The 18,878-nt window shown below is 44.2% G+C and overlaps 1 protein-coding gene across 1 annotated transcript in view; it reads right to left on the bottom strand.

The window, feature by feature from the left end:
- Positions 1 to 6: 6 nt before the first annotated feature.
- The window catches only part of LOC111270713 (uncharacterized), a 102,332-nt gene continuing 83,460 nt past the window's right edge, over positions 7 to 18,878 (bottom strand). The window contains exons 7-10 of the mRNA XM_022851089.2: positions 4,388 to 4,708; positions 2,073 to 3,924; positions 1,428 to 1,715; positions 7 to 1,268 (exon numbers count right to left, since the gene is read on the bottom strand). Of these exons, the coding sequence (XP_022706824.1) occupies positions 1,044 to 1,268; positions 1,428 to 1,715; positions 2,073 to 3,924; positions 4,388 to 4,708 (2,686 nt within the window). The 3' untranslated portion in view covers positions 7 to 1,043. The remainder of the gene's footprint in view (positions 1,269 to 1,427; positions 1,716 to 2,072; positions 3,925 to 4,387; positions 4,709 to 18,878) is intronic.

Here is an 18,878-nt window from a genome sequence, read left to right as displayed (position 1 = left end):
GGCATCATATATATATGATGCCATCCATGTCTGGCGTATCAGTCCATAGTCCATATAATACAAGTACATACAAATGTAGAATGATATCTGTTCACTCTGCATCCATATTGATCACGCTGTTGCTGTAACTCAGCGCCATTATGCACTCATCCACGGTGATAACAACCTTATAGAGATACAAGGTCTTACCTTTAATTCTCCATAACTTTGTATCTCTACAGACGCCTTAAAAGACATTATCCCTTCGCAGACACTCAATTCGTCATTTTCTTTACGCAATCCAATAGAACCTATAACATCAGTTTAGCAGATCTTGGATATAGCTTCTGTTGCCACTGGAAGCTTCTGTCGATTTATTCGATCTATTGGAGTAAACCCCTTGTCAATCTACGTTCTACACTCAAGACATAGCTTGCAACTTTTATTTTGTACAGTGCAACCAGGTGATATATAGATGATATATTCATTCTTCTATTATTACTAGCTGACCCCTCATGTAGTAACATAGTCAGCTACCAGATGTGTCACAAATGGAATTATTAAAGACTTAATAAAAAAAATTCCCCTATCAAGTCTAACGCATCATTCGGAAACGTGCGCCGAACAAGCGCAGACTTCTGAGACAAATCTCAGTAGCTTGCTTTCTTCCAAAACACTGTCTGTCGCTAGTATAACAAGAGCTCATTTAACCTAACCTTAGTGCAGGACGATTTCGTTTAAGCTGAACTGTTGCCAACGATACTGCAATGTCAATATGACGGTCCTTATTTTGTCGAACTGAAACGACCCGTTACATCCGCGGTTGTAGATTGGAGTTTACTAACCATTCACGCCATTGGTCCCCCCGAATACGCCAATGAAATCGTCACAATATTTCAGACATTCCTAGAATCGTTTATGCGTTCGCGTTCAGGGGTGCTGATCCAGTTCCTACGAGAATCTGTCGCCAGCTTAACGTAACCCTTCCAAGTGTCGTCATATTGCCACGCCCTTATGTTCAATGTTAGGATCACTGGTGACAATTGCACTAATTCTCTTTAAAATCACGGTTTGCGCATTTGCTGACGGTCTTGGATCGTTTTTTGCTTGACTAAGAGATCAGCCCGATTCTTCATGAAGTGCAGGTACCGTCCGACGAGCTCTTTCGGCTCAAGGAACGTGGCAAGATGTGCACCAAATGACGCCCAGCGTTTTTCGCAGTTTGATTCAAGTCGACGGGCCTCGTCCAGCTCCTTCTCGGCCTTTTCTAACTTTTGCACTAATTGGGCCTGTCGAACAAAGAAAAACAAATATGCTGAAGAATGGATTTAGTAAAATGATATCTACTACGTCACATCGATCAACAAATGCAATTATGCGTTTACCTCGAAAACAGCTAGACAATATATAGGTATTTTTTTTAATCTAGGGAGTTTTTTTTAGCTCACTTTATGGTCAGCGAGTCCCTCAGCGCCAAGCGCTTGAAGCGTCGCTGCGGTCCGAGCAATGCGTAAAGCCAGCGCGACAACCAATGCGGCAATATCATCTACTTCACCGATGTAATTCGCCAGCTTACGCAGTTCACGTTCACGGCCTAGCTCTTCGAGACGCGCACGTAACTCAAGACCAAACGCATCATTGGCAACGATTTCTTCTCGGACAGCGGCTTCTTCTTGAGACAGGCGCAACCGGGTTATTCCGAATAGCTTCGCCGAATGAACCGTTTCAGGATCAGCCTGAAGGACAAAACGATCTTTTAATTAACACCTGAATTTTTCTACAAACCCTAAGTATGCTTTGACATATAAGTATGTTGGCGTGCTTGTCTATATATATAAAAGTGTATACTCATGAACCGGAAGCAGTTTAGTCGCGATTGCAAATAAGGATCTTCGCTTAAGAAGTAACTCATTATTACTGCGATCAGATTTATGTTGAACTGTTAAAGATGTAAGATTTAATCGTATCAAGTGTAAATACAATAGCATACATAGCGTTACACTCGCATTTAAACAGGCAGAGTTTTCATATTTGTCTCCATAAAGGGTGGCTATACACGGAGTCGAGATCAGAGACCTCTGTAAGCAACATACCTCGAGCGATTTTAAGGATGCTCGATTGTGCGGAGAGGTTGACTTCTGAAGTTTAACTGGAAGTATAGCAGCAACTGGAGTAACATCTACACTTGGTGTCGTTTCATCTTCATCATCTAGGGATGTTCCATAACCATCATCGAATCTCGTTTGCCGAGGGCTTGTCTCCTCAGATTTTGTCGTGGGAGAAGTCCTTAAAGATCGTCTCGAAGCGTCCTTGTTGAGGATAACGGCAGATGAGTTTCCGTTTTTCAGCAATTGGCTATTACTGTTTGCTTCGTATGGTAATTGTTGCGATAGCGTAAAAGGAAGCCCCAACGAAGGGTGTAGCGTTTCGCTGAAGGCTGTCCGACGATGCTCGTCTTTCGATAGTGTCAGTGCTATAGGAGCTGCGTTAAAATTTTGTTGGCGATGTGAGACGTTATCCAACGGCTTGTCCACGTCACTTGAGTCAGACCTCCCTGGTGAGCTGTACGCCGAGATTGGAATAAACACCATTTTTGCCATAACTAGCGCTGAGTCATTACCTCTTCTCTGTCGCAACTTCTCCGGTTTCTCGCGTATCGGTGGCGGCGTCACCATCGTCTTAAGCATTGTGCCAGCCGAGTTCTGTCGATTGTTATTGAGCTTAAACGTTTTTGGTGGTGGTCGTGGCGGTTTTCTAGCATCGTTGGACTCTCTAAGGCCGACTGCTGGCGGGCCTTCGGCATTCCAGTGAATCTCTTTTGCCTGCTGAACTAGGCCGTGGAGTAGTTCCGACGACTTGTACATCTTCGGCGGCAGTTCGGGCGGGATGTCGTTAACTTCGAGGAGCTTAACAGCCATAGGCTTCACTGGTGTGGGCTTCTCAGCCGTATCTGGTGGTTTGTCGCGGAACTGCGTCGGTCGCACACCAATGCTTTCTGTCGCTTGTCGTTGACGGAGGTAACTAAGTACGGCCTGTTTCTGAATCTGTTTCAACTCCGTCTCCGGCAATTTCGTTTTCTTCAGAGGATCCAGAAGTTTGCCATTAACTCCTAGTATGTCATCGAGTTCGCAGACTGTAGACTCCTCTACGAGACTAGACTTACTTTGTGCCGGTTGTCGTTGGTCCACTTGCCGTGATGTTAAGCCTTGAGAATACTTCTCTTGGCGGTCGAAATCGCTGCTGGCACTGCTGCTCACGGTAGCTCCCCGGTTGTTCGCCCGACTTTGCCCGAAGTACAGGACACTCTCGCTATCGTGGCGTTCCGCTGAAGGAATTTTGGCACTGTGCGCGACCCCTTCGCGCGTTGGAATAGGGAATCGTGAAATTACACGCTCCCCGTAGTTCCCCATGAGAACGGAGCCATCAAGTGAAGACTGTGGTGAAAGGCGTCCGGCATCAGCCACTGTTGATTGTCCCGACTCGAAGCCTGAACTCTGGTTTGAGCTACGTACAGAAAATGCACTTAGATCGGAATATGAGTCACGCCATTTCATCTCAGATCCCACTGAGTCGATATACGTGGAGGAGTCTGAATTGTCGTTAGTCATTATCGATTGCGAGTGACTACCCGCTTCTCCGGCTGCCCAAAGGGAATCTACAGGGGTATCTTTATCTGTTGGGCGGCCGCCAAGTGTAAACTGTTCCACTTGGCTGCCAACAGGATCGCTTGCCGATCGGGTATGCTTTTCTGTGACTTTAATTTGTGTATTGCTATTCACCTGCTCCTTACGACCTGAGGCAACCTCCTCGTAGATATCCTCGTACGATTTACGATTTGCAGCGTCGTCACGCTCGGCTTCCTTTTTCTTGTGACGTGAAAGCCACAACGCGGTATTTTTTTCTACGTTAACGTCGCTGTTTTTTAGAAGCCTGCTGGTGGATACACTGAAATAGTGTATTAGATGTTTAAGTATAGTTCATAAGTAATGTGGATATAACCCCCATCAAATGGTTCTTGTATACCTTCGTCTTAGAGTACGTTACAACTTCCCGCAATGGAGCCCCTTTGGACATCGTAAGCCTGTAACCATCATATGTTCCTCTCGTTTTCTATTAAAAGGTCTTAAGGTACTTTTTTAAAAACCTGCTTCGCGAAGAAAAAAAGTTTTGCGTAAATGTTTAGATTCGAACAATCGACCTATTTATGTCTGACTTAACTCTCAGGTCGCTAACATCTCAATCCCAGGTGAACCATCACATCGTTTTACAATAAGTGCTTTCATCATAGGGTTCGAACAGTTTAATGTTTTCTCTATTGAGAAAAAAAGTAATGCTGATTCCTTGAAAAATATCCTCAACTAACTGGCCACTAAGTAGCTTAGTGTAATATAACCTAGAGCTTAATCACCTCTGGCCTGCACCGGAATCCCTGACTAAGTCTGTTGGGCTGGATGTGATCGCCGGTTCGACGTTATTTGTCGTCGTGGGTGTTTCGTAAGCAATGAGGGCTGACGAGGACGCGGTAACGCGGACAATCGAGTTCTCTTTATCAACCGGTTTGCTGAACCCTTTATAAGGCGATTCCTTGCCTCGCTCGCGGGCGGCGAGCACGGCCAAAGCAGGCGTCGATCGTGAGTTGACGCCACAGCTGGATAGGCCGAACGGTGGTGCAGGAATGCTTAAGGGCTCCGAGACGGCCATCGGCGCATCCCAAGATGGCCGCGATCTCCTGGACAAAAATGAAATCGAAAGAAACAACATGCAACCTAACTGTTAGTATGAAATATAGCAACAGGAAAACCAGATGGTTCTTCATTGTCGATAAATAGTCTGACTGATGGAGGCTAACGATGCGCACGACATTGAAAGATAGGAAACCTATAAAAGTACTATTTGCTTTTTTGAGGTATTGGTGCTCTGCTCGGGTGTAAGGCTTTCTTATGATACAAAGAAATAAGCATGGTGATAAGAATATCTATCAGTAGATGATTGTTCTGCTAAGAGCGATAATATAACGAAACTCGAGAGCAGCTTCAAAAAACCATACTTGCACTTTTGTTCGCTTTACTGAATAATCGACAAATCACAAAAACAAACAATTTCAGGCGGGCTTTCCGACGGGCATACTACACGAGATAATCATATAGGGGCCCATAATGTTCGTTCCGTAAGCGTTCAGGTCAATCTCGTGTACGAGTGTGACGGATGTACAACTTCCGAGACATCACTTCAGCAACATAACGATGACACCTTTTTCATCGGTTAGTATCGGTGAAGAATAAGGCCATATAATCATTCAAAAGTCATCCGAAAAATGCTTATAAGGGTTACGAATACTTATTAAAAAAAATTTTACTAGATATTTAGACAAAATATGGCAAATCATTATCTTTGTTCATGCAATTAGTAGTTCAGCAAACACTGCACGATGATCGCAATTGAATACAGAAACAAAATGTCCAGTTTGCGAAAATACCGTTTTGATTTGATGCCAAGCGCTCGTCCGATTGAGCCCAGCATAACGTCAGCTGATCGGCTTGTCTCCTTTGTGGTCTCCAGTTTGCCAACGTAATCGAATTAGATTACACAGATCGATTGTTTCCGAACGCCTGAAGTACGATCATTCCTCAAGCGTGCACTTCGCCACGGCGTACGCTTACGTTCAAACCAATTTGATTCTCATATCCTGGACACAGACATTGCACTCGCTGGCGTACGTTCGATAGCAGAGCACCTGACCTTCTGCGCACTGAACACCATTGCAGCTTAATGATACCGGTGACTAAAAAGCCGCCCATGTAGCACATCAACGATAGCACTGATCAAGTCTGGATGTTTCCGAAGCCATCTGACATCGGCAAACATCCAACAACAGATCACCGTATCCGTTGACTGAACGGTCACATTGCATAAGCATCCGCGCCATGTGACCGCCAGAAGTCACACAAAGCGAATCCATACAGGGACGAAATCACTATTCCTCTTACACTAACTACTGGTGCCTTAGACAAGTCGGGGAAAAGCACGAATGACAAGTGGTTTCAGAAAACGGAAACATTCACTCGTAGCACAAGAAGAAACGGTCTAAAATGTCTTCTTTGTTCGCCCCCACGGAGCAGCTCGGGGCTTAACTTCTTGTAGCAGTAAAGAGTTAATGTCTGGCATTTAGCTCACTCGCATAAATAGAACAGTTATGAGCCAATGTGCATGCATTCAAAATTCAAGAGATCGAGCACAATTCGTTTCAACCTATCTCATAGCCCTTGGCCAGCCCAACAAACAACTGGTCGTCTTCTTAGGTTTTGACTTTGTCCCGCTCATAACAATCTGCCCTCTACTACTAGTACTCGGTAGTGGAATCGAACAAGTAGCTTGAATAAACAATTATAGATGAAATAGAGAAAACTGCCGTAGAACCATAAGCGTCTGATAGGAACTCTGTCTCTTTTTCAGCGAACTCGCAGCTCAACCCGCAATCTAGAGTTCGTCTTCACCAGTTTCTCTCTCATGAGCCAATGTGGTGAGGGGAAACCTACAAAAGCTCGCTACTTTAATGTTTGATTGGGGTCGGGTTGGGGGTAGAATTTTCGGTGTTGTAAAGTGGCGAGGCTGTCGTCCGACGGCCAATGGGAGAATACAGCTTCGACCTTATGAAATAAATCAGAGTACTTACTTAAAGTACAGTTGCCCATCACAGGACAAGACATTCGTTTAAACCTCATATGTATCTTGCCGCTGGTAGTATCTATCTACGCGTCCAATCGTAGAGTCCGTTTTGATCGACGCACGTCTATTCGGTGTTGTCTCAGGCCAGCTTAGTCTTCTATCTTGCTTAACGCATTGACTCTGAACTTTCGAGGGGTTGTCGAACCCTTCAGTAGACCCATCTGACCCGATCGAGGTACATCTCGGAAAGACAGCCAACCCGTCAACCGAAAACACTCGAAAGTCCGGGCTCGAAAAAACTAACCAAGTCTTTATTTTGTATTATCTATCTTTCTAACTTCGTGAAAAACGTGGTTAATCTTCTTTTTTTTTTTTTGGAAATCATGGAAATAGATCACCCTCAATTAACTAAACTAAAAATACGTGCCGTTGTGTTTTCTTTATGCTTTTACAAAAAACAGATCGTCTATATCAGTTATTATATCTTGCAATCAAGACAACATAGCATGTTTTCATGACATTATTATCATATTAATCACCATGGTAAGATACTGCAGCAACGGGGCGCACCACCCGTTTACGATACGATGTGGAAACGGGTCATTGCTAGCGATATAGAATGAATCGGTCACCCCCCACGCCTTCGTTCATCTAACCACTCTCAATGAAATGGAGGGTGCCCGATTGTAAATTCGTCGTAAAGGGTATGGACGAACACAGACATATTGTAACCATCTGGTAGACATCGGTGATATTTGCTGAACATGGGCGAATCTTTCGAGCGAGCTTAACTGAATCAATCGATTTTCAGCCATCGACGACCAGCTAAACGATGGTAGCACTTTAGCAAGTAATAACCCTTAGTCAAATTTGAAGCTAATGAATTGAAGTAAATCCCGCGCTAGGAAGTTCTACCGGATTCGGTTGCGTCTAGCCGGGACTGCCTTTAGCGGCGGGCGGTAGTTCTGGCCTTTGACGATTTGGGCTTCGAGAGAGGGCTGGGCTGAGGATTGATACAATATCGATCTTGACGGTACCTTGAATTCCACCTACGCCTTGACACTGCCAAATTATATTAATTTTGTCTGCTCCCTTTTGTCGCTTGAATCATCTGCCTGCTTATATCGTCCGATTCACAGCGTTGTATACATGACACGGTGTACGGTTTGAAGGTCAGCCCTGTCCATCGAACGGCTACAAACGCTTATAAGACTGACGAAATGTTAAAAAAAAATGTCTTTTGGATAGATGTATTCTAGCTGTAACAGTGTTTTCTGCTGAGCGTCAGACCCGTACACCGTATTTATAGCTTGAGTAAGATCGATGAATTTTTTTAAAGATCGACCTTGAGCTTCGCATAACGTTTGGCTACTTACCTATTTCTCTACGAAGAAAAGGCCCTGATATAATTAATTACAATAAACTTGTACCAACTACTGCGCGTAGGTAGAGTTCGTCAATTCAACAGTCTGACAATGGCAGTTGTGCTGCCGTAAAACTGTCCTACAGACGTACTTTTGTTTAAGGTGTGTTGAACGGTCCGCCGTATCGTTTACGCTAATGGCCATTAGTTAGTTTATATGGTTATGGGACGTTACGGTTTATACGAAGAAAAGATGTCTGTATGTCTTCTAATAATCACTGCGAGCAAATTTTTTCTCAACAACACATGCGTTTTTCAGATACGACTTCAGATACGACGGGTGGAATCTTTTCGTCCATTGCATCCCACTATCGTTCTTCGTTGCCCGATATACTATTGACGTAACTAGTCGAGGTGCAGCTTCGTACAGATATTGCATTAACGGCCTCCGCGATTTTTATAGTTCAAGTCGTTTGTCGGGTACTTAAATAGACGAAAGGAGACAAATAGGCCGCACTGTTGTATGTGCGACCAACGACGCTACCCATAATAAATTAAATAAACTTAGCCTTATTTTCTGTTTAGGACTTTAGAACTGTTCCGTTTTTCTATACGAATGTACATCAATACATTGTTCCTATATTTCTAAGACTTCGCTAAGCAGAACTAGTTGTTCCAACGAAATATATACACGATTATGGTTGTCCTACATAACCACGGAACGCTACGATTATAGCTTCAATTTAGGATCCAACCGGTGACAAGCGTGTTTTCTTCTACGTGCAAATCACGTTTTGCGGTACTGGTAACTGTAAATTCGTTGGAATATCACTTAAACGCGTACAAAACATTTAGAAGATGTAAACAGTCTTCAAAAGCTAGTGATTCGATCTTGTCCGAACGATCCCATTGGCAATTCGTGTTAGCCTCCCTAAAACGGCTGTTAATTTTTCCATTAGAAGCTTTGTTGTAACTAAAAGTCTTTATCATATCTATAGAACCTATTTTGGGCTTTACAATTCGCTTCGTAAATATTTTTCCTAGATTTTTCAATAGCCGCATAAAAACTGGCAATACTTTAGAACGCCAACTTGGCGGGAAAAAGTTGTTCATTTTTGTGGATGTCCGTCCAGCGCGGAGAGCAACAAATAATAGCTGACCTTTGCTCCAAATCCAAACGTAACGCACTGTTATTGGCCATGTTGAGCTCGTTGTTTTTGTTTTAAAAATTGGCTTTCGTCTGGTTCTCGCCCGTGAACGCATGCCCATCATGACAACAGTCCACCAAAGCTTTCCCCAGTTCTGACGCATCGTCTATACATATATACATGTGGTTGTTTAGACATTACGTGCGCGAGATCGGCCTTTCTTTTTTTTTGTTTTGTCATTTCCAGCCAAAAATATAATTCCTAGTCACTCAATCATTTTGGTTCGGTTCGCTGAAAGCTTTCGATTGGTGCTAAGGAAGAGCGTGCGTACATAGAAAAAAAATATTTCAAATGTTTTCTCTACGAAAATGTCCCTAAGACGTATGGAAGGAAAATTTAAAAAAAAAAAACGAACTGGGTCACCGTTAAATACACAAACAGTAAAAGCAAGACCACATATATTAGACGACATTATGGTTGAAAATGGCGACAATATCGTTCACCGACATTTCTAGGGTTCGCCAGCAATCGGCGTTAGTATTTGGTGCGTTCATGACAACGGTTATTGTTAGCAATGTCTGTGTCACGTGAGGTAAGATATCGCCCTGTTCTTTTTTTAGTTAGCAACTACTCTTCCTGATGTCCGGCGCTTTTACGTGGGTTGTCGTAGAACGCCTTACGTTCGACTGAATCGGTTCTTCTCGTCTATCGAAAACATAATTTTCAGCTATCTTTTCTATAATACATATATATTCTACGTTCGGTAGCCCGCTGTGGATCTAGAGCATTTATATGCATACGATTCAGTAAACGAATGCGGAGTGTGCATGCCGCTTCGCTGTGCAGCTGTTAGAGGCAGGACTGCGATTGCCAATCTGCCGTTAAAATGGTGTGTGCACCCGTTGCAGAAAACAAAGGAAAAACAGATACTTCATGTACGATCTGCATTATATTGTAAATTTGACCATTAATGATCATAGCGGTGCTATGATTGTATTATGTGTCCCTTTTGTGTTCGATCGATAGCAGGCGAACCGTTGACGCCGCTGCTATTATAGCAGTGCGCATATGTGTGATAGCAGAGGTAAACAAGCTCGTGACCATTACACAGGTCCCGTGTGATTTCGACACATCTAATGACATTCCTGTAGCAACAACGCCAACGACTCTAGACTAAAACGCGTACGATTCAATGTAAGTTCGAAACGGTCGTCGTCTTCCTCTGAGAAGTTGAAAAGTCGACCACGGCTCTTCGGGCCAGATGATACAGAAAAAGCAACCGGAGCTATTTGCCCGGCGACGTAGATCCTCCACCTATTGCCAAATTAGCTCGTACATGAAGTTCCGTCGAGCCTGTCGGTACGATGTTTACGTCTAGTTGTACTTCGGTTATGCTTTACTTTTATTTCCTTTGTCACCGTTTTTGTTTATTAAGCTTGACGCTAAACGGTCCTTGCCCTCTCTCCTGCTATCTATCCATGCTGCCCATGTTCAGCTCGAACGTGCTGCCAAGCGGAGACCAACGGCGAACCCAACAGGTACGCAAGCGATCGCAGCAATTCATTAAATGCCTTAATTACCATTAAAAACGGTCGCGGTGGGCATCAGTCGCAATTACGGCTAGCCTGATCACAGCAATAGAATTTCACCAGATTTACATCGCTAATATTTTCGATTTGTACAGTAACGGTAGATGGCATCGCTTGTTGTGCCGTCCCGTCGGGTCTATGTCATTGACGTAGATGCGTTTACGTAGTGTGTGGTCTGTTTCTCTTGCCGATAATGGTGTTGGCCTGGCCGCCGTCTTACGTGTATTTGTTATTTGCAAGTTGCATATGGCCTAGTACTGTTGTTATGTTACGAATGTGGGTTTTTCTAAAAAAAGGAAAAAGAGCCCACGGGAAGGAAGTAAATTCGATCACTAGCCGAATGGCCGGCCAGCTGTCAATTCTGCCGCCATCGTCACCATTTTCTTCCGATTTTTTACTCATCAAAACATCGATCGGCTTTTATTGCCGCTGCCACTAGAATTCGTGCGAGATGTCGCTATTTAAATCGCATTATTATTTCTATGCATAGCGTATAATTTCTTCTAGGAACAATCGACGAACCGCGACAACAGCAGGTCTTCAATCAGCCGCGGCATTAGATTCTTATAGACGGTCCGAATGTTATAAATTTATGGATAACATTATTATTGCTATACGTCAAGACACGCTTTCTACCGCTACTACTTTTTCTTCGGTTTGATTCAATTCAATGGCGACTTCTGCGTTTGTCGTTTTATCAACCAAGTGAGAGTGCAGCGACCGTACGTTTTTCTATAGGCAGCGTAGCCTTCGCCGCCGACAGATTTCTCCTCTTTGTTATCATGTACATCAGCCGAACGACCTGAAAGCGCTTTGGCTAAACAATGCATGTTGACCGTTACTGACTTCGATTGTGTTGGTTTGCCGTAATTTTACAGCAGAATTGAAATAAAGCATGTCTACTACCCCACAGTGATAGTGGTTGGGGGTGGAAATGGGAAACGGAGAGGTGCGAGCACCGATTTTCACACTCACATATCTGCCGATTCCCTCCCCAGCAATTATTGTTGCTATTCATTATTAGTACCACGATTAAAAGTTTAGTGCCTCGTTAGATTGTCTGGTCCATTTGCGATCGAGCCCGGTCATAGCTCCTCGCTTTACTAACTACCATAGATTGACTGTGACACGCAGAGCCGGTAAAGCAAACACACACGCACGCACGCACGCACGCATACCGTCAAAACATAACGACTGCGTCTAGTTGTACTGTAGTATGAAGTATAATGAAGTCTTCGTCGGATATAGCGTTATCCACTAGAGGCGCTCGGTCGTGCCATTGCTGGTGACGATACGATGTCGGCAGGCAAAGTCAACGGAACAACATCGTTGGCCGTTATCATAGCAAGCACACGATCACACAATATATTAGAAACAGCGATAACAATCGCCGCGAATAGCGTGCATTTTGGTATAAGTTCTTCTTTTCCATCTTTGTCTTTTCTCTGTCCCTCCTACCGTTATCGTAGCCCTCGACAAATATCATCGTCGACACCGGCAATGATTACTAGCGGAAAACGGTTTGGCATCACTGATACTTATACAGTAATCGACAAGCCCGAGTGGAAATTAGGGTTATTGTGACTTCAAGAATTGTGGTTACGCCGGTGACGGCGTTAGGGGGACTGCGCCGCTGTTGTTATTTCTACGTGAGATTTTTATGTCTTCATAGAAGAAGCATAACGACAACAAGGACGACGGCAAGGGTGACGCAACTAACTTCACAGAGTTAGAGGGCCGTTATTGAAATTCGTTCGAATGGAACCTGAATTCGCCAATAAAGAGCTAAACCAGTAACGGAGCCGAAACAAATGTTTTTCTTAAGGCGATACAAATTTCATCATAAGTAAAACACTAGCGTTTGAGCATAATTAAGTGGGGAGCAAACAACGTTAGGCACCCCGCTCTTATAAAGTGCATTTTAAACCAGCAATCCAAGCTTCCCCGTATAGCTTCATCGAAAACCGCTACTCATTCAAACTTCTATCGTCTCTAACTCATGTTAATGCAATAACCATACAAATAATGATCGTTTAGAGATGCTCTTTTATATCAGACTGCGCTGATATAAATGACTGACAATTCTGATTCGTACGCTCCTGGCGACAACAAATCTAACACATACTGATTGAGTATATTGATAAATTTGCAAGGATCTTCCCGATGCGTTAGTTGCTCGTAACATTTTGCAGGATAGGACAACGCAGCCACTAGAAAACAGAAAAGGCCAAAATAGTACATGATTAAATAACGGGTCTAGTCGCAGTACCACTGCTAACAGCGTTATAGGCACTCGATGCCGCCATTATAGGTGAGAGGTGTTTCTGCGGTTTCTCATTCCTATGTGTTGTTGTGCATGTTTGCTGGTGGCACTGTTTTTCAGACGTAACGTGCAAATAACGTCGGTATGTGTCGAACGCACATCTTGCTATCATATCTCCTGTTGTGTCGGCAGGACAATGAGATCCTTTAACAATGTTTTTTTACAGCTCTGCTATACATGTACACAGCTGCGCTATAATAGCATTATTGTTCCATTTGTGCATAGTGTAATTATTATCATTAGGTTGTGCTGATGATCCCAAACGGAGCCATGATGGAAGCGATAGCTTTTACCTCTTTTACCTTCCCATTTTTTTGGGGTCTGCATTCTGTTTTTCCGTAATCCAGATGATGACCGCCATCTACCCCAACTGACTTCACCAATAATTCACAACACTGTAGCTGCTAGCGGCCATACTACTACGGAACAGTCTACACTAGAAGGTAACTGCCCCGTACCCGTATAAGGGACACGGGGGTACAAAGCGTGCAGTACGAAGCACGAGCGAATGAATCGAGGGGGCGCAGCGTCACTAGCGGCCGCAGTCACAGACGCAATGAGAATATAAACATCAACAACTGCAGCAGCACTTCGTTGCTGTGTTTCAACATTCTGTCATTTTCGCTTTTTAACGTCTCGACGAGCGTCACCCCACGGAGGCAGCGGCTACAGGCGGTAGAGACTGATCGGACATCGTCAGTCTCATCTTCATGTTCGTGACTCGAATTATCGTTGCCAACTACTACGGCAGCTGCAGCGATGGCGCCATCGGCCTCATCGCTGTCAACGCCACCAGCAATAGCCGCACCAACAATACTGGTCGAAGTAATAGTCGTAGCATCAATGATCAGGAATCACGACTTCAGCATCATTGTCGCCGCTGCGGCAGGGCCAGCAGGGGCGGCTGCGGGTGCGCTTAGCTCGAGTCCCGTCGAATAGATTGAACAACCACTAAAATGTGTAACCCCTCACCTCCCTTCAACTCACCACTCCCCCCCCCCGGTTCGTTTATCAAGCCGTTGTTGTGCTTTCTGCATAATGCCAAACTATTCCAATGTGTGATAGTGGATAGGCGGTGACGTCAACAACAATACCGGCAAGACCAACAAGCAAAATACGCAATGAACAGCTTTGTTTTCCAACATCAATAATAATCTCGTTATCATCATAAAACTATTCGCATAGGCTTCGCGATCTCTGGCGTCGTTGTTGCCTGAGCCCGAAACATGGGCTCAACCCACTTTACTTGAGCCCACCGTAACAGTTTGGTCATATCGTTTACAGCAGAGAGAACAGCGGCTGTTTCAACTTGATCATTATCTCTTTCTGCCAATTCTTCTACTATCTCACTGGTTTTTAGTTTCTATTTAAGCAGTGACGTTTTTATGATATATTTATACCTGTAGCAATGATAGCTAAATACATACTGTCATCTACTATTTTCTAGCGGTTACTTTTCTATCCGATTGATATATGCATTTTTCGTAATTGATTTCCAACAAACTTTGCACTAACGATCAGTGATGAAGTTGCTAGAAGCAGATTATTGACTAGTTGTGGTACGTCCATGTAGGAACAATGTATGGGACGAAATTGATTGCCAACAGGAAACTAAAGTTCCTTGAATTCACATTAACCGTAGAGTTTTTCGAGGAGCAGGATCGTTATCCATCACAATTCTGTTGTTAAGCTGTGTTTTAACCTTTAAAGTTATGTCTAGGTTCGTCTCATTCGCCGAGAGATATACACACGACTTTTCGTTGCATTTGCTAGCTTCACCCTCAAACCTGTGCCAAGGCACGTACAGCTGCTTAGCATAGCACACTTCAGCATAGACTTAATAACAATACAAAAGCACACACTTGATCCGTTAGACGTTCCATTGAAGCACCTTAACCACTATTATTTCAAACGTTTAACAGTATGTCTAAGAGCATTGGCCTTTAAGGCTTTCAATTAGACGTGCCCCACGCCCATACAACGATGACTAGCGTCAATAGTAACCATAACACACTATTTACTATCTTCGACCCACCGTCCAGCACCTATTTGATGGGCTTCGCGTGTTGTTCTTATGTTTTCCCGTAGCTAAGAAATCGGCCCAGCGCATCACTGAGCAGATCTGCCGCTAACGTACGACATGTATAGACACATATGCGCGGCATGGCGTACGTCTTCGGCCGCCAGCCCGTATCTGCCAAACGGAAAACAATTCAGGGTTTCCGCTGCTGCAAGCGAATGAAAGTTACGCCAGGGTCACAGAAAAGGGAAGCACCAATTGCAGCAAAGAGGACCAGTACGGCCTTTTAACGTACAAATCATACCGTCAGACATCGAAAATGAGTTGAGGCTGCAACTCAGTGGCCAGCAACCCAGCGATGAGACCACTATAAGAGATGGACGACAACGATTTTGGCGAAACGAAGATGACTTCATTGCGATACACTTTGCATTTGTCTTGCTTTTCTAACGACTGAAGCACTACTCCATTCGAATAGATCGTTTTGCTTTGACCTTAGATCAGTTAACTCCCTATCAGTTGACGCACACGAATTATTCTTACTATAGAATACTATATCATATAGCTATTGTGACACTGTGTAAGTATAGCGGTAATTATAAGTTGTGAGAAAATGGATGCAGAGATAAATATTTAGTTTGTGTACATTATTCGTACACGCGTAAACAGGTGACATATCGTGTATATTTAGATATTCAAGCGCATTTGAAAGCGCCTATCTTTCCCACTTCACTACAAACATAGGGGCGCAATTGCGGGATAAAACTAGATTCCCTGTAGTTTGTTTGCCTGCCGAGCAGCCGGGCAACTTTTTAAATTGTCCGCGCGAAAAAGTCACTTGATGGCGCTAAGCTTAATCTTTATTACAGTTGTGTGTAAATTTATCTTAACATGCACAGAATAACTGGTGGCCTGCGGTGGCGCCATTCAGTAGTTTGACCGCATTCACTTTATGACCTAGCGTCCACTTGCGTCCAAAATGCTTAAGGCTGTACTAACGAGAGATCGCATGGACCAACTGCCATGTCTGCACAACAGCTATCCGGTAGTTACCGCTTTAAAATTTAATGACCCCATGAACAGCCGATAAAGGGAGCAACTAGTAGATGCCAAAAAAATAGCTTACGAACAAACGATTCGATAAAGAAAAATTGAAAAATCTAACTATTACGTCCGCTAAACTTGAATGAGATAAACAGAATTATATTGTATCTGTAAACAATCTTCACGAGCCAGGTCTTCTCATTTCATGATCGGGTGTGATCATCTTCTTACATGCAGTATACGAATTGTTAAGAAGACTTCGAACAGCTTCGCCACGCCTCTTGACCGTGAAGTGTTACTGACATCACGTAAGCGACCTTTCGTGATTGTTTGTAGATGATTCGAGACCCAAAATAGGCTAAAAACACCCTTCCGCTTAAACAAACCAGTGCATTTTCTACTCGCCGAAAAAACTGTTTTACTTTCTATCATGTGTTAAACAACATCCTCCTATCAGAATTATTTAAAAATTAGATAAATAGAGACAGGACAATGTGCCTAACCAAGGCTTTTTCGTAAAAAGACTTATGGATGAATTGTTACTAAGTGTTTTTCGATTTTGGCAATGTGGTGAACGACGACAATATGTGTCGCTATCGGTACGCCGCCTGCGTGCCAGATATTTTCCCCATCGATCCCGTTATTGTTGTAATTGTTACTATTATTGTTATTGTTGTTGTGGTTATCGTGAGCGTTACTGAACCACTGGCTGGCATGAGCTGAAGTTTTGGGTGAGCAATTGTTGGTCATCGTGTTAGTCGGTCTTTCCACTGGTGGCCTGACCAATTGGTCAGATCAACGGATTGTTCGATCGGAAAATCGTTCGATTAAGTATTTCGGCCAAAAAAATCTGAGCTCTTCCCAAGCGAGGCAAGACAACGTAAGCGACGAGAACAACGAGCAGACAACAACGGAGCCTAACTGGCCCGACCAACATTTTGTGCCAGTGGACATATTAGCAGACACGACAAGAGCCATATTGACGTGGGAAGGTCGCTGCCGCCGTCGTCGCGCTGGGAAATTGAGTGGCTAGGTCTATTACGAGCAACAACAATATGAGGCACAAATGGCTAGAATAGCGGCAACGGCACAAGACGACGTTGGAGGGAAGCGAAGACTAGTGATAACTGTGATAACAACAACAGTGCGAACAGCGGCATGAGCGTCAACAACAACGGCGTGAACAATAACAACACACACGAGCAAAGCAATAAACAATAAAACGCAAAGGAGTAGAAAGAAAGGTAACGGTAGCATCTATACGACACACAGTCATTCATTCACGTTATTTGGCAGAACATTAAAGGACGACAGAGGAACGATTTCCTTCTTTCATCAATTCGCTCCCTATCCATTCCCCCGTCCCAGACACGATGACGATAGACGACACAAAATTTCATACGCTCAATGTGATGTTATAGTATAGAACGCACTATATGTATATGGGTATAGGCATTGACATGTAACTAGTAGGAAAGCGCGAACGACGACGCCGACAAAACGAAACAATACAATCTACTGTTACAAATCGATTGACACACGCAACATATGGTATACGGGACGCCGCGGCCGCAAGGCGACAGATACCCAGATATTGTTGTGTAGATTCAGTACAACAAAGGAATAGCACTCACCATGACGACGACGACAAGTAGCCAGTGACTCACTGTACTCTATCGTCTATCCTCCACCCCCAGCAGCTCCCGTTGCTCATCCCCCGACCGCCTTTTCCAGTTTCTTGGACAGCTTCTTCTTCGTATTTTTTTTTTTACCTGTTCCTCCCGCTCAATAACAAGAACAACAACGAGCTGGTGAAAACAAGGAGCGAGCGTGCCACGTCGACGCGTGCAACGACGACGACGACGACGATGATGCCACAGGCACCGATAACAACGATAATAGCGCCAACAACAATAAACAATGTTCTGAATGCCAGCGACAGTCACGACGACGACGAAAAAGAAGCCACAGACGTCAATTACGGTCAGCAGCATCCGCGAACAACAACGCCATGAATGGAAGAAGCTCGTTCGTACAGACGGACAGAGCATTCTGCCATTGGCAGTACGCCATTCGCCAACCGCCCGCCCCTATGATTCGCCCCAGACCATATGTCGGCCTGTTTAATGCAGAGATATATGTGTGACATAGTGACATAGTATCTAAAAAAAGTACTACTCCTCGTTGGTATGAGAATTACGGCGACGGCGAAACGAGCGCCGCCAGCAGTAAGCAATATTATCGTGAGCATTCTTAGCGTCCTATACAGCGGTAACAGCGACATCGATTAGCAAAATGGCCTGTGTATATGTGTATCGCAGCCAGCTGGTGTTCTTTCCCGGCGTCAGAATAGAGAACTCTGGTTTCTGCGCGTTCGCGGACGGTGGCAGCCGCGCCGTCGACACTTTAACTACAACTACAAACCGCCGCAGTCTGCCGTACCCCCAACAGCCGCAGCCAGATAGGTGGATGGATGAGGGGGTTCGTTCTTGTTGTTTGTTTTCTGTGCGTTCATGCTTTACAGTCACGCTGCCGTCGAAGAATTGACGGCAGCATGGACGCCACGCGACATTAACTCAACTTGTTTGTTCCCGTTAGCGGCGATCAGAATTACTGCCATATCTGTTACTGTTCCAGTTCACTGCTGTTGAAGTTCGTGAGTAACAATAACGACAGCATGGGCCAGATCAGATATCGACTGAATAGAAATAAGTTGCTAAATAGCGAGACCTGCTATGCTCAGACT

This window comes from Varroa jacobsoni, unplaced genomic scaffold (assembly GCF_002532875.2).
Source record: "Varroa jacobsoni isolate VJ856 unplaced genomic scaffold, vjacob_1.0 contig00068, whole genome shotgun sequence".
NCBI classification, from domain to species: Eukaryota; Metazoa; Arthropoda; class Arachnida; order Mesostigmata; family Varroidae; genus Varroa; species Varroa jacobsoni.
This window is presented reverse-complemented; position numbering and strand designations above follow the sequence as displayed.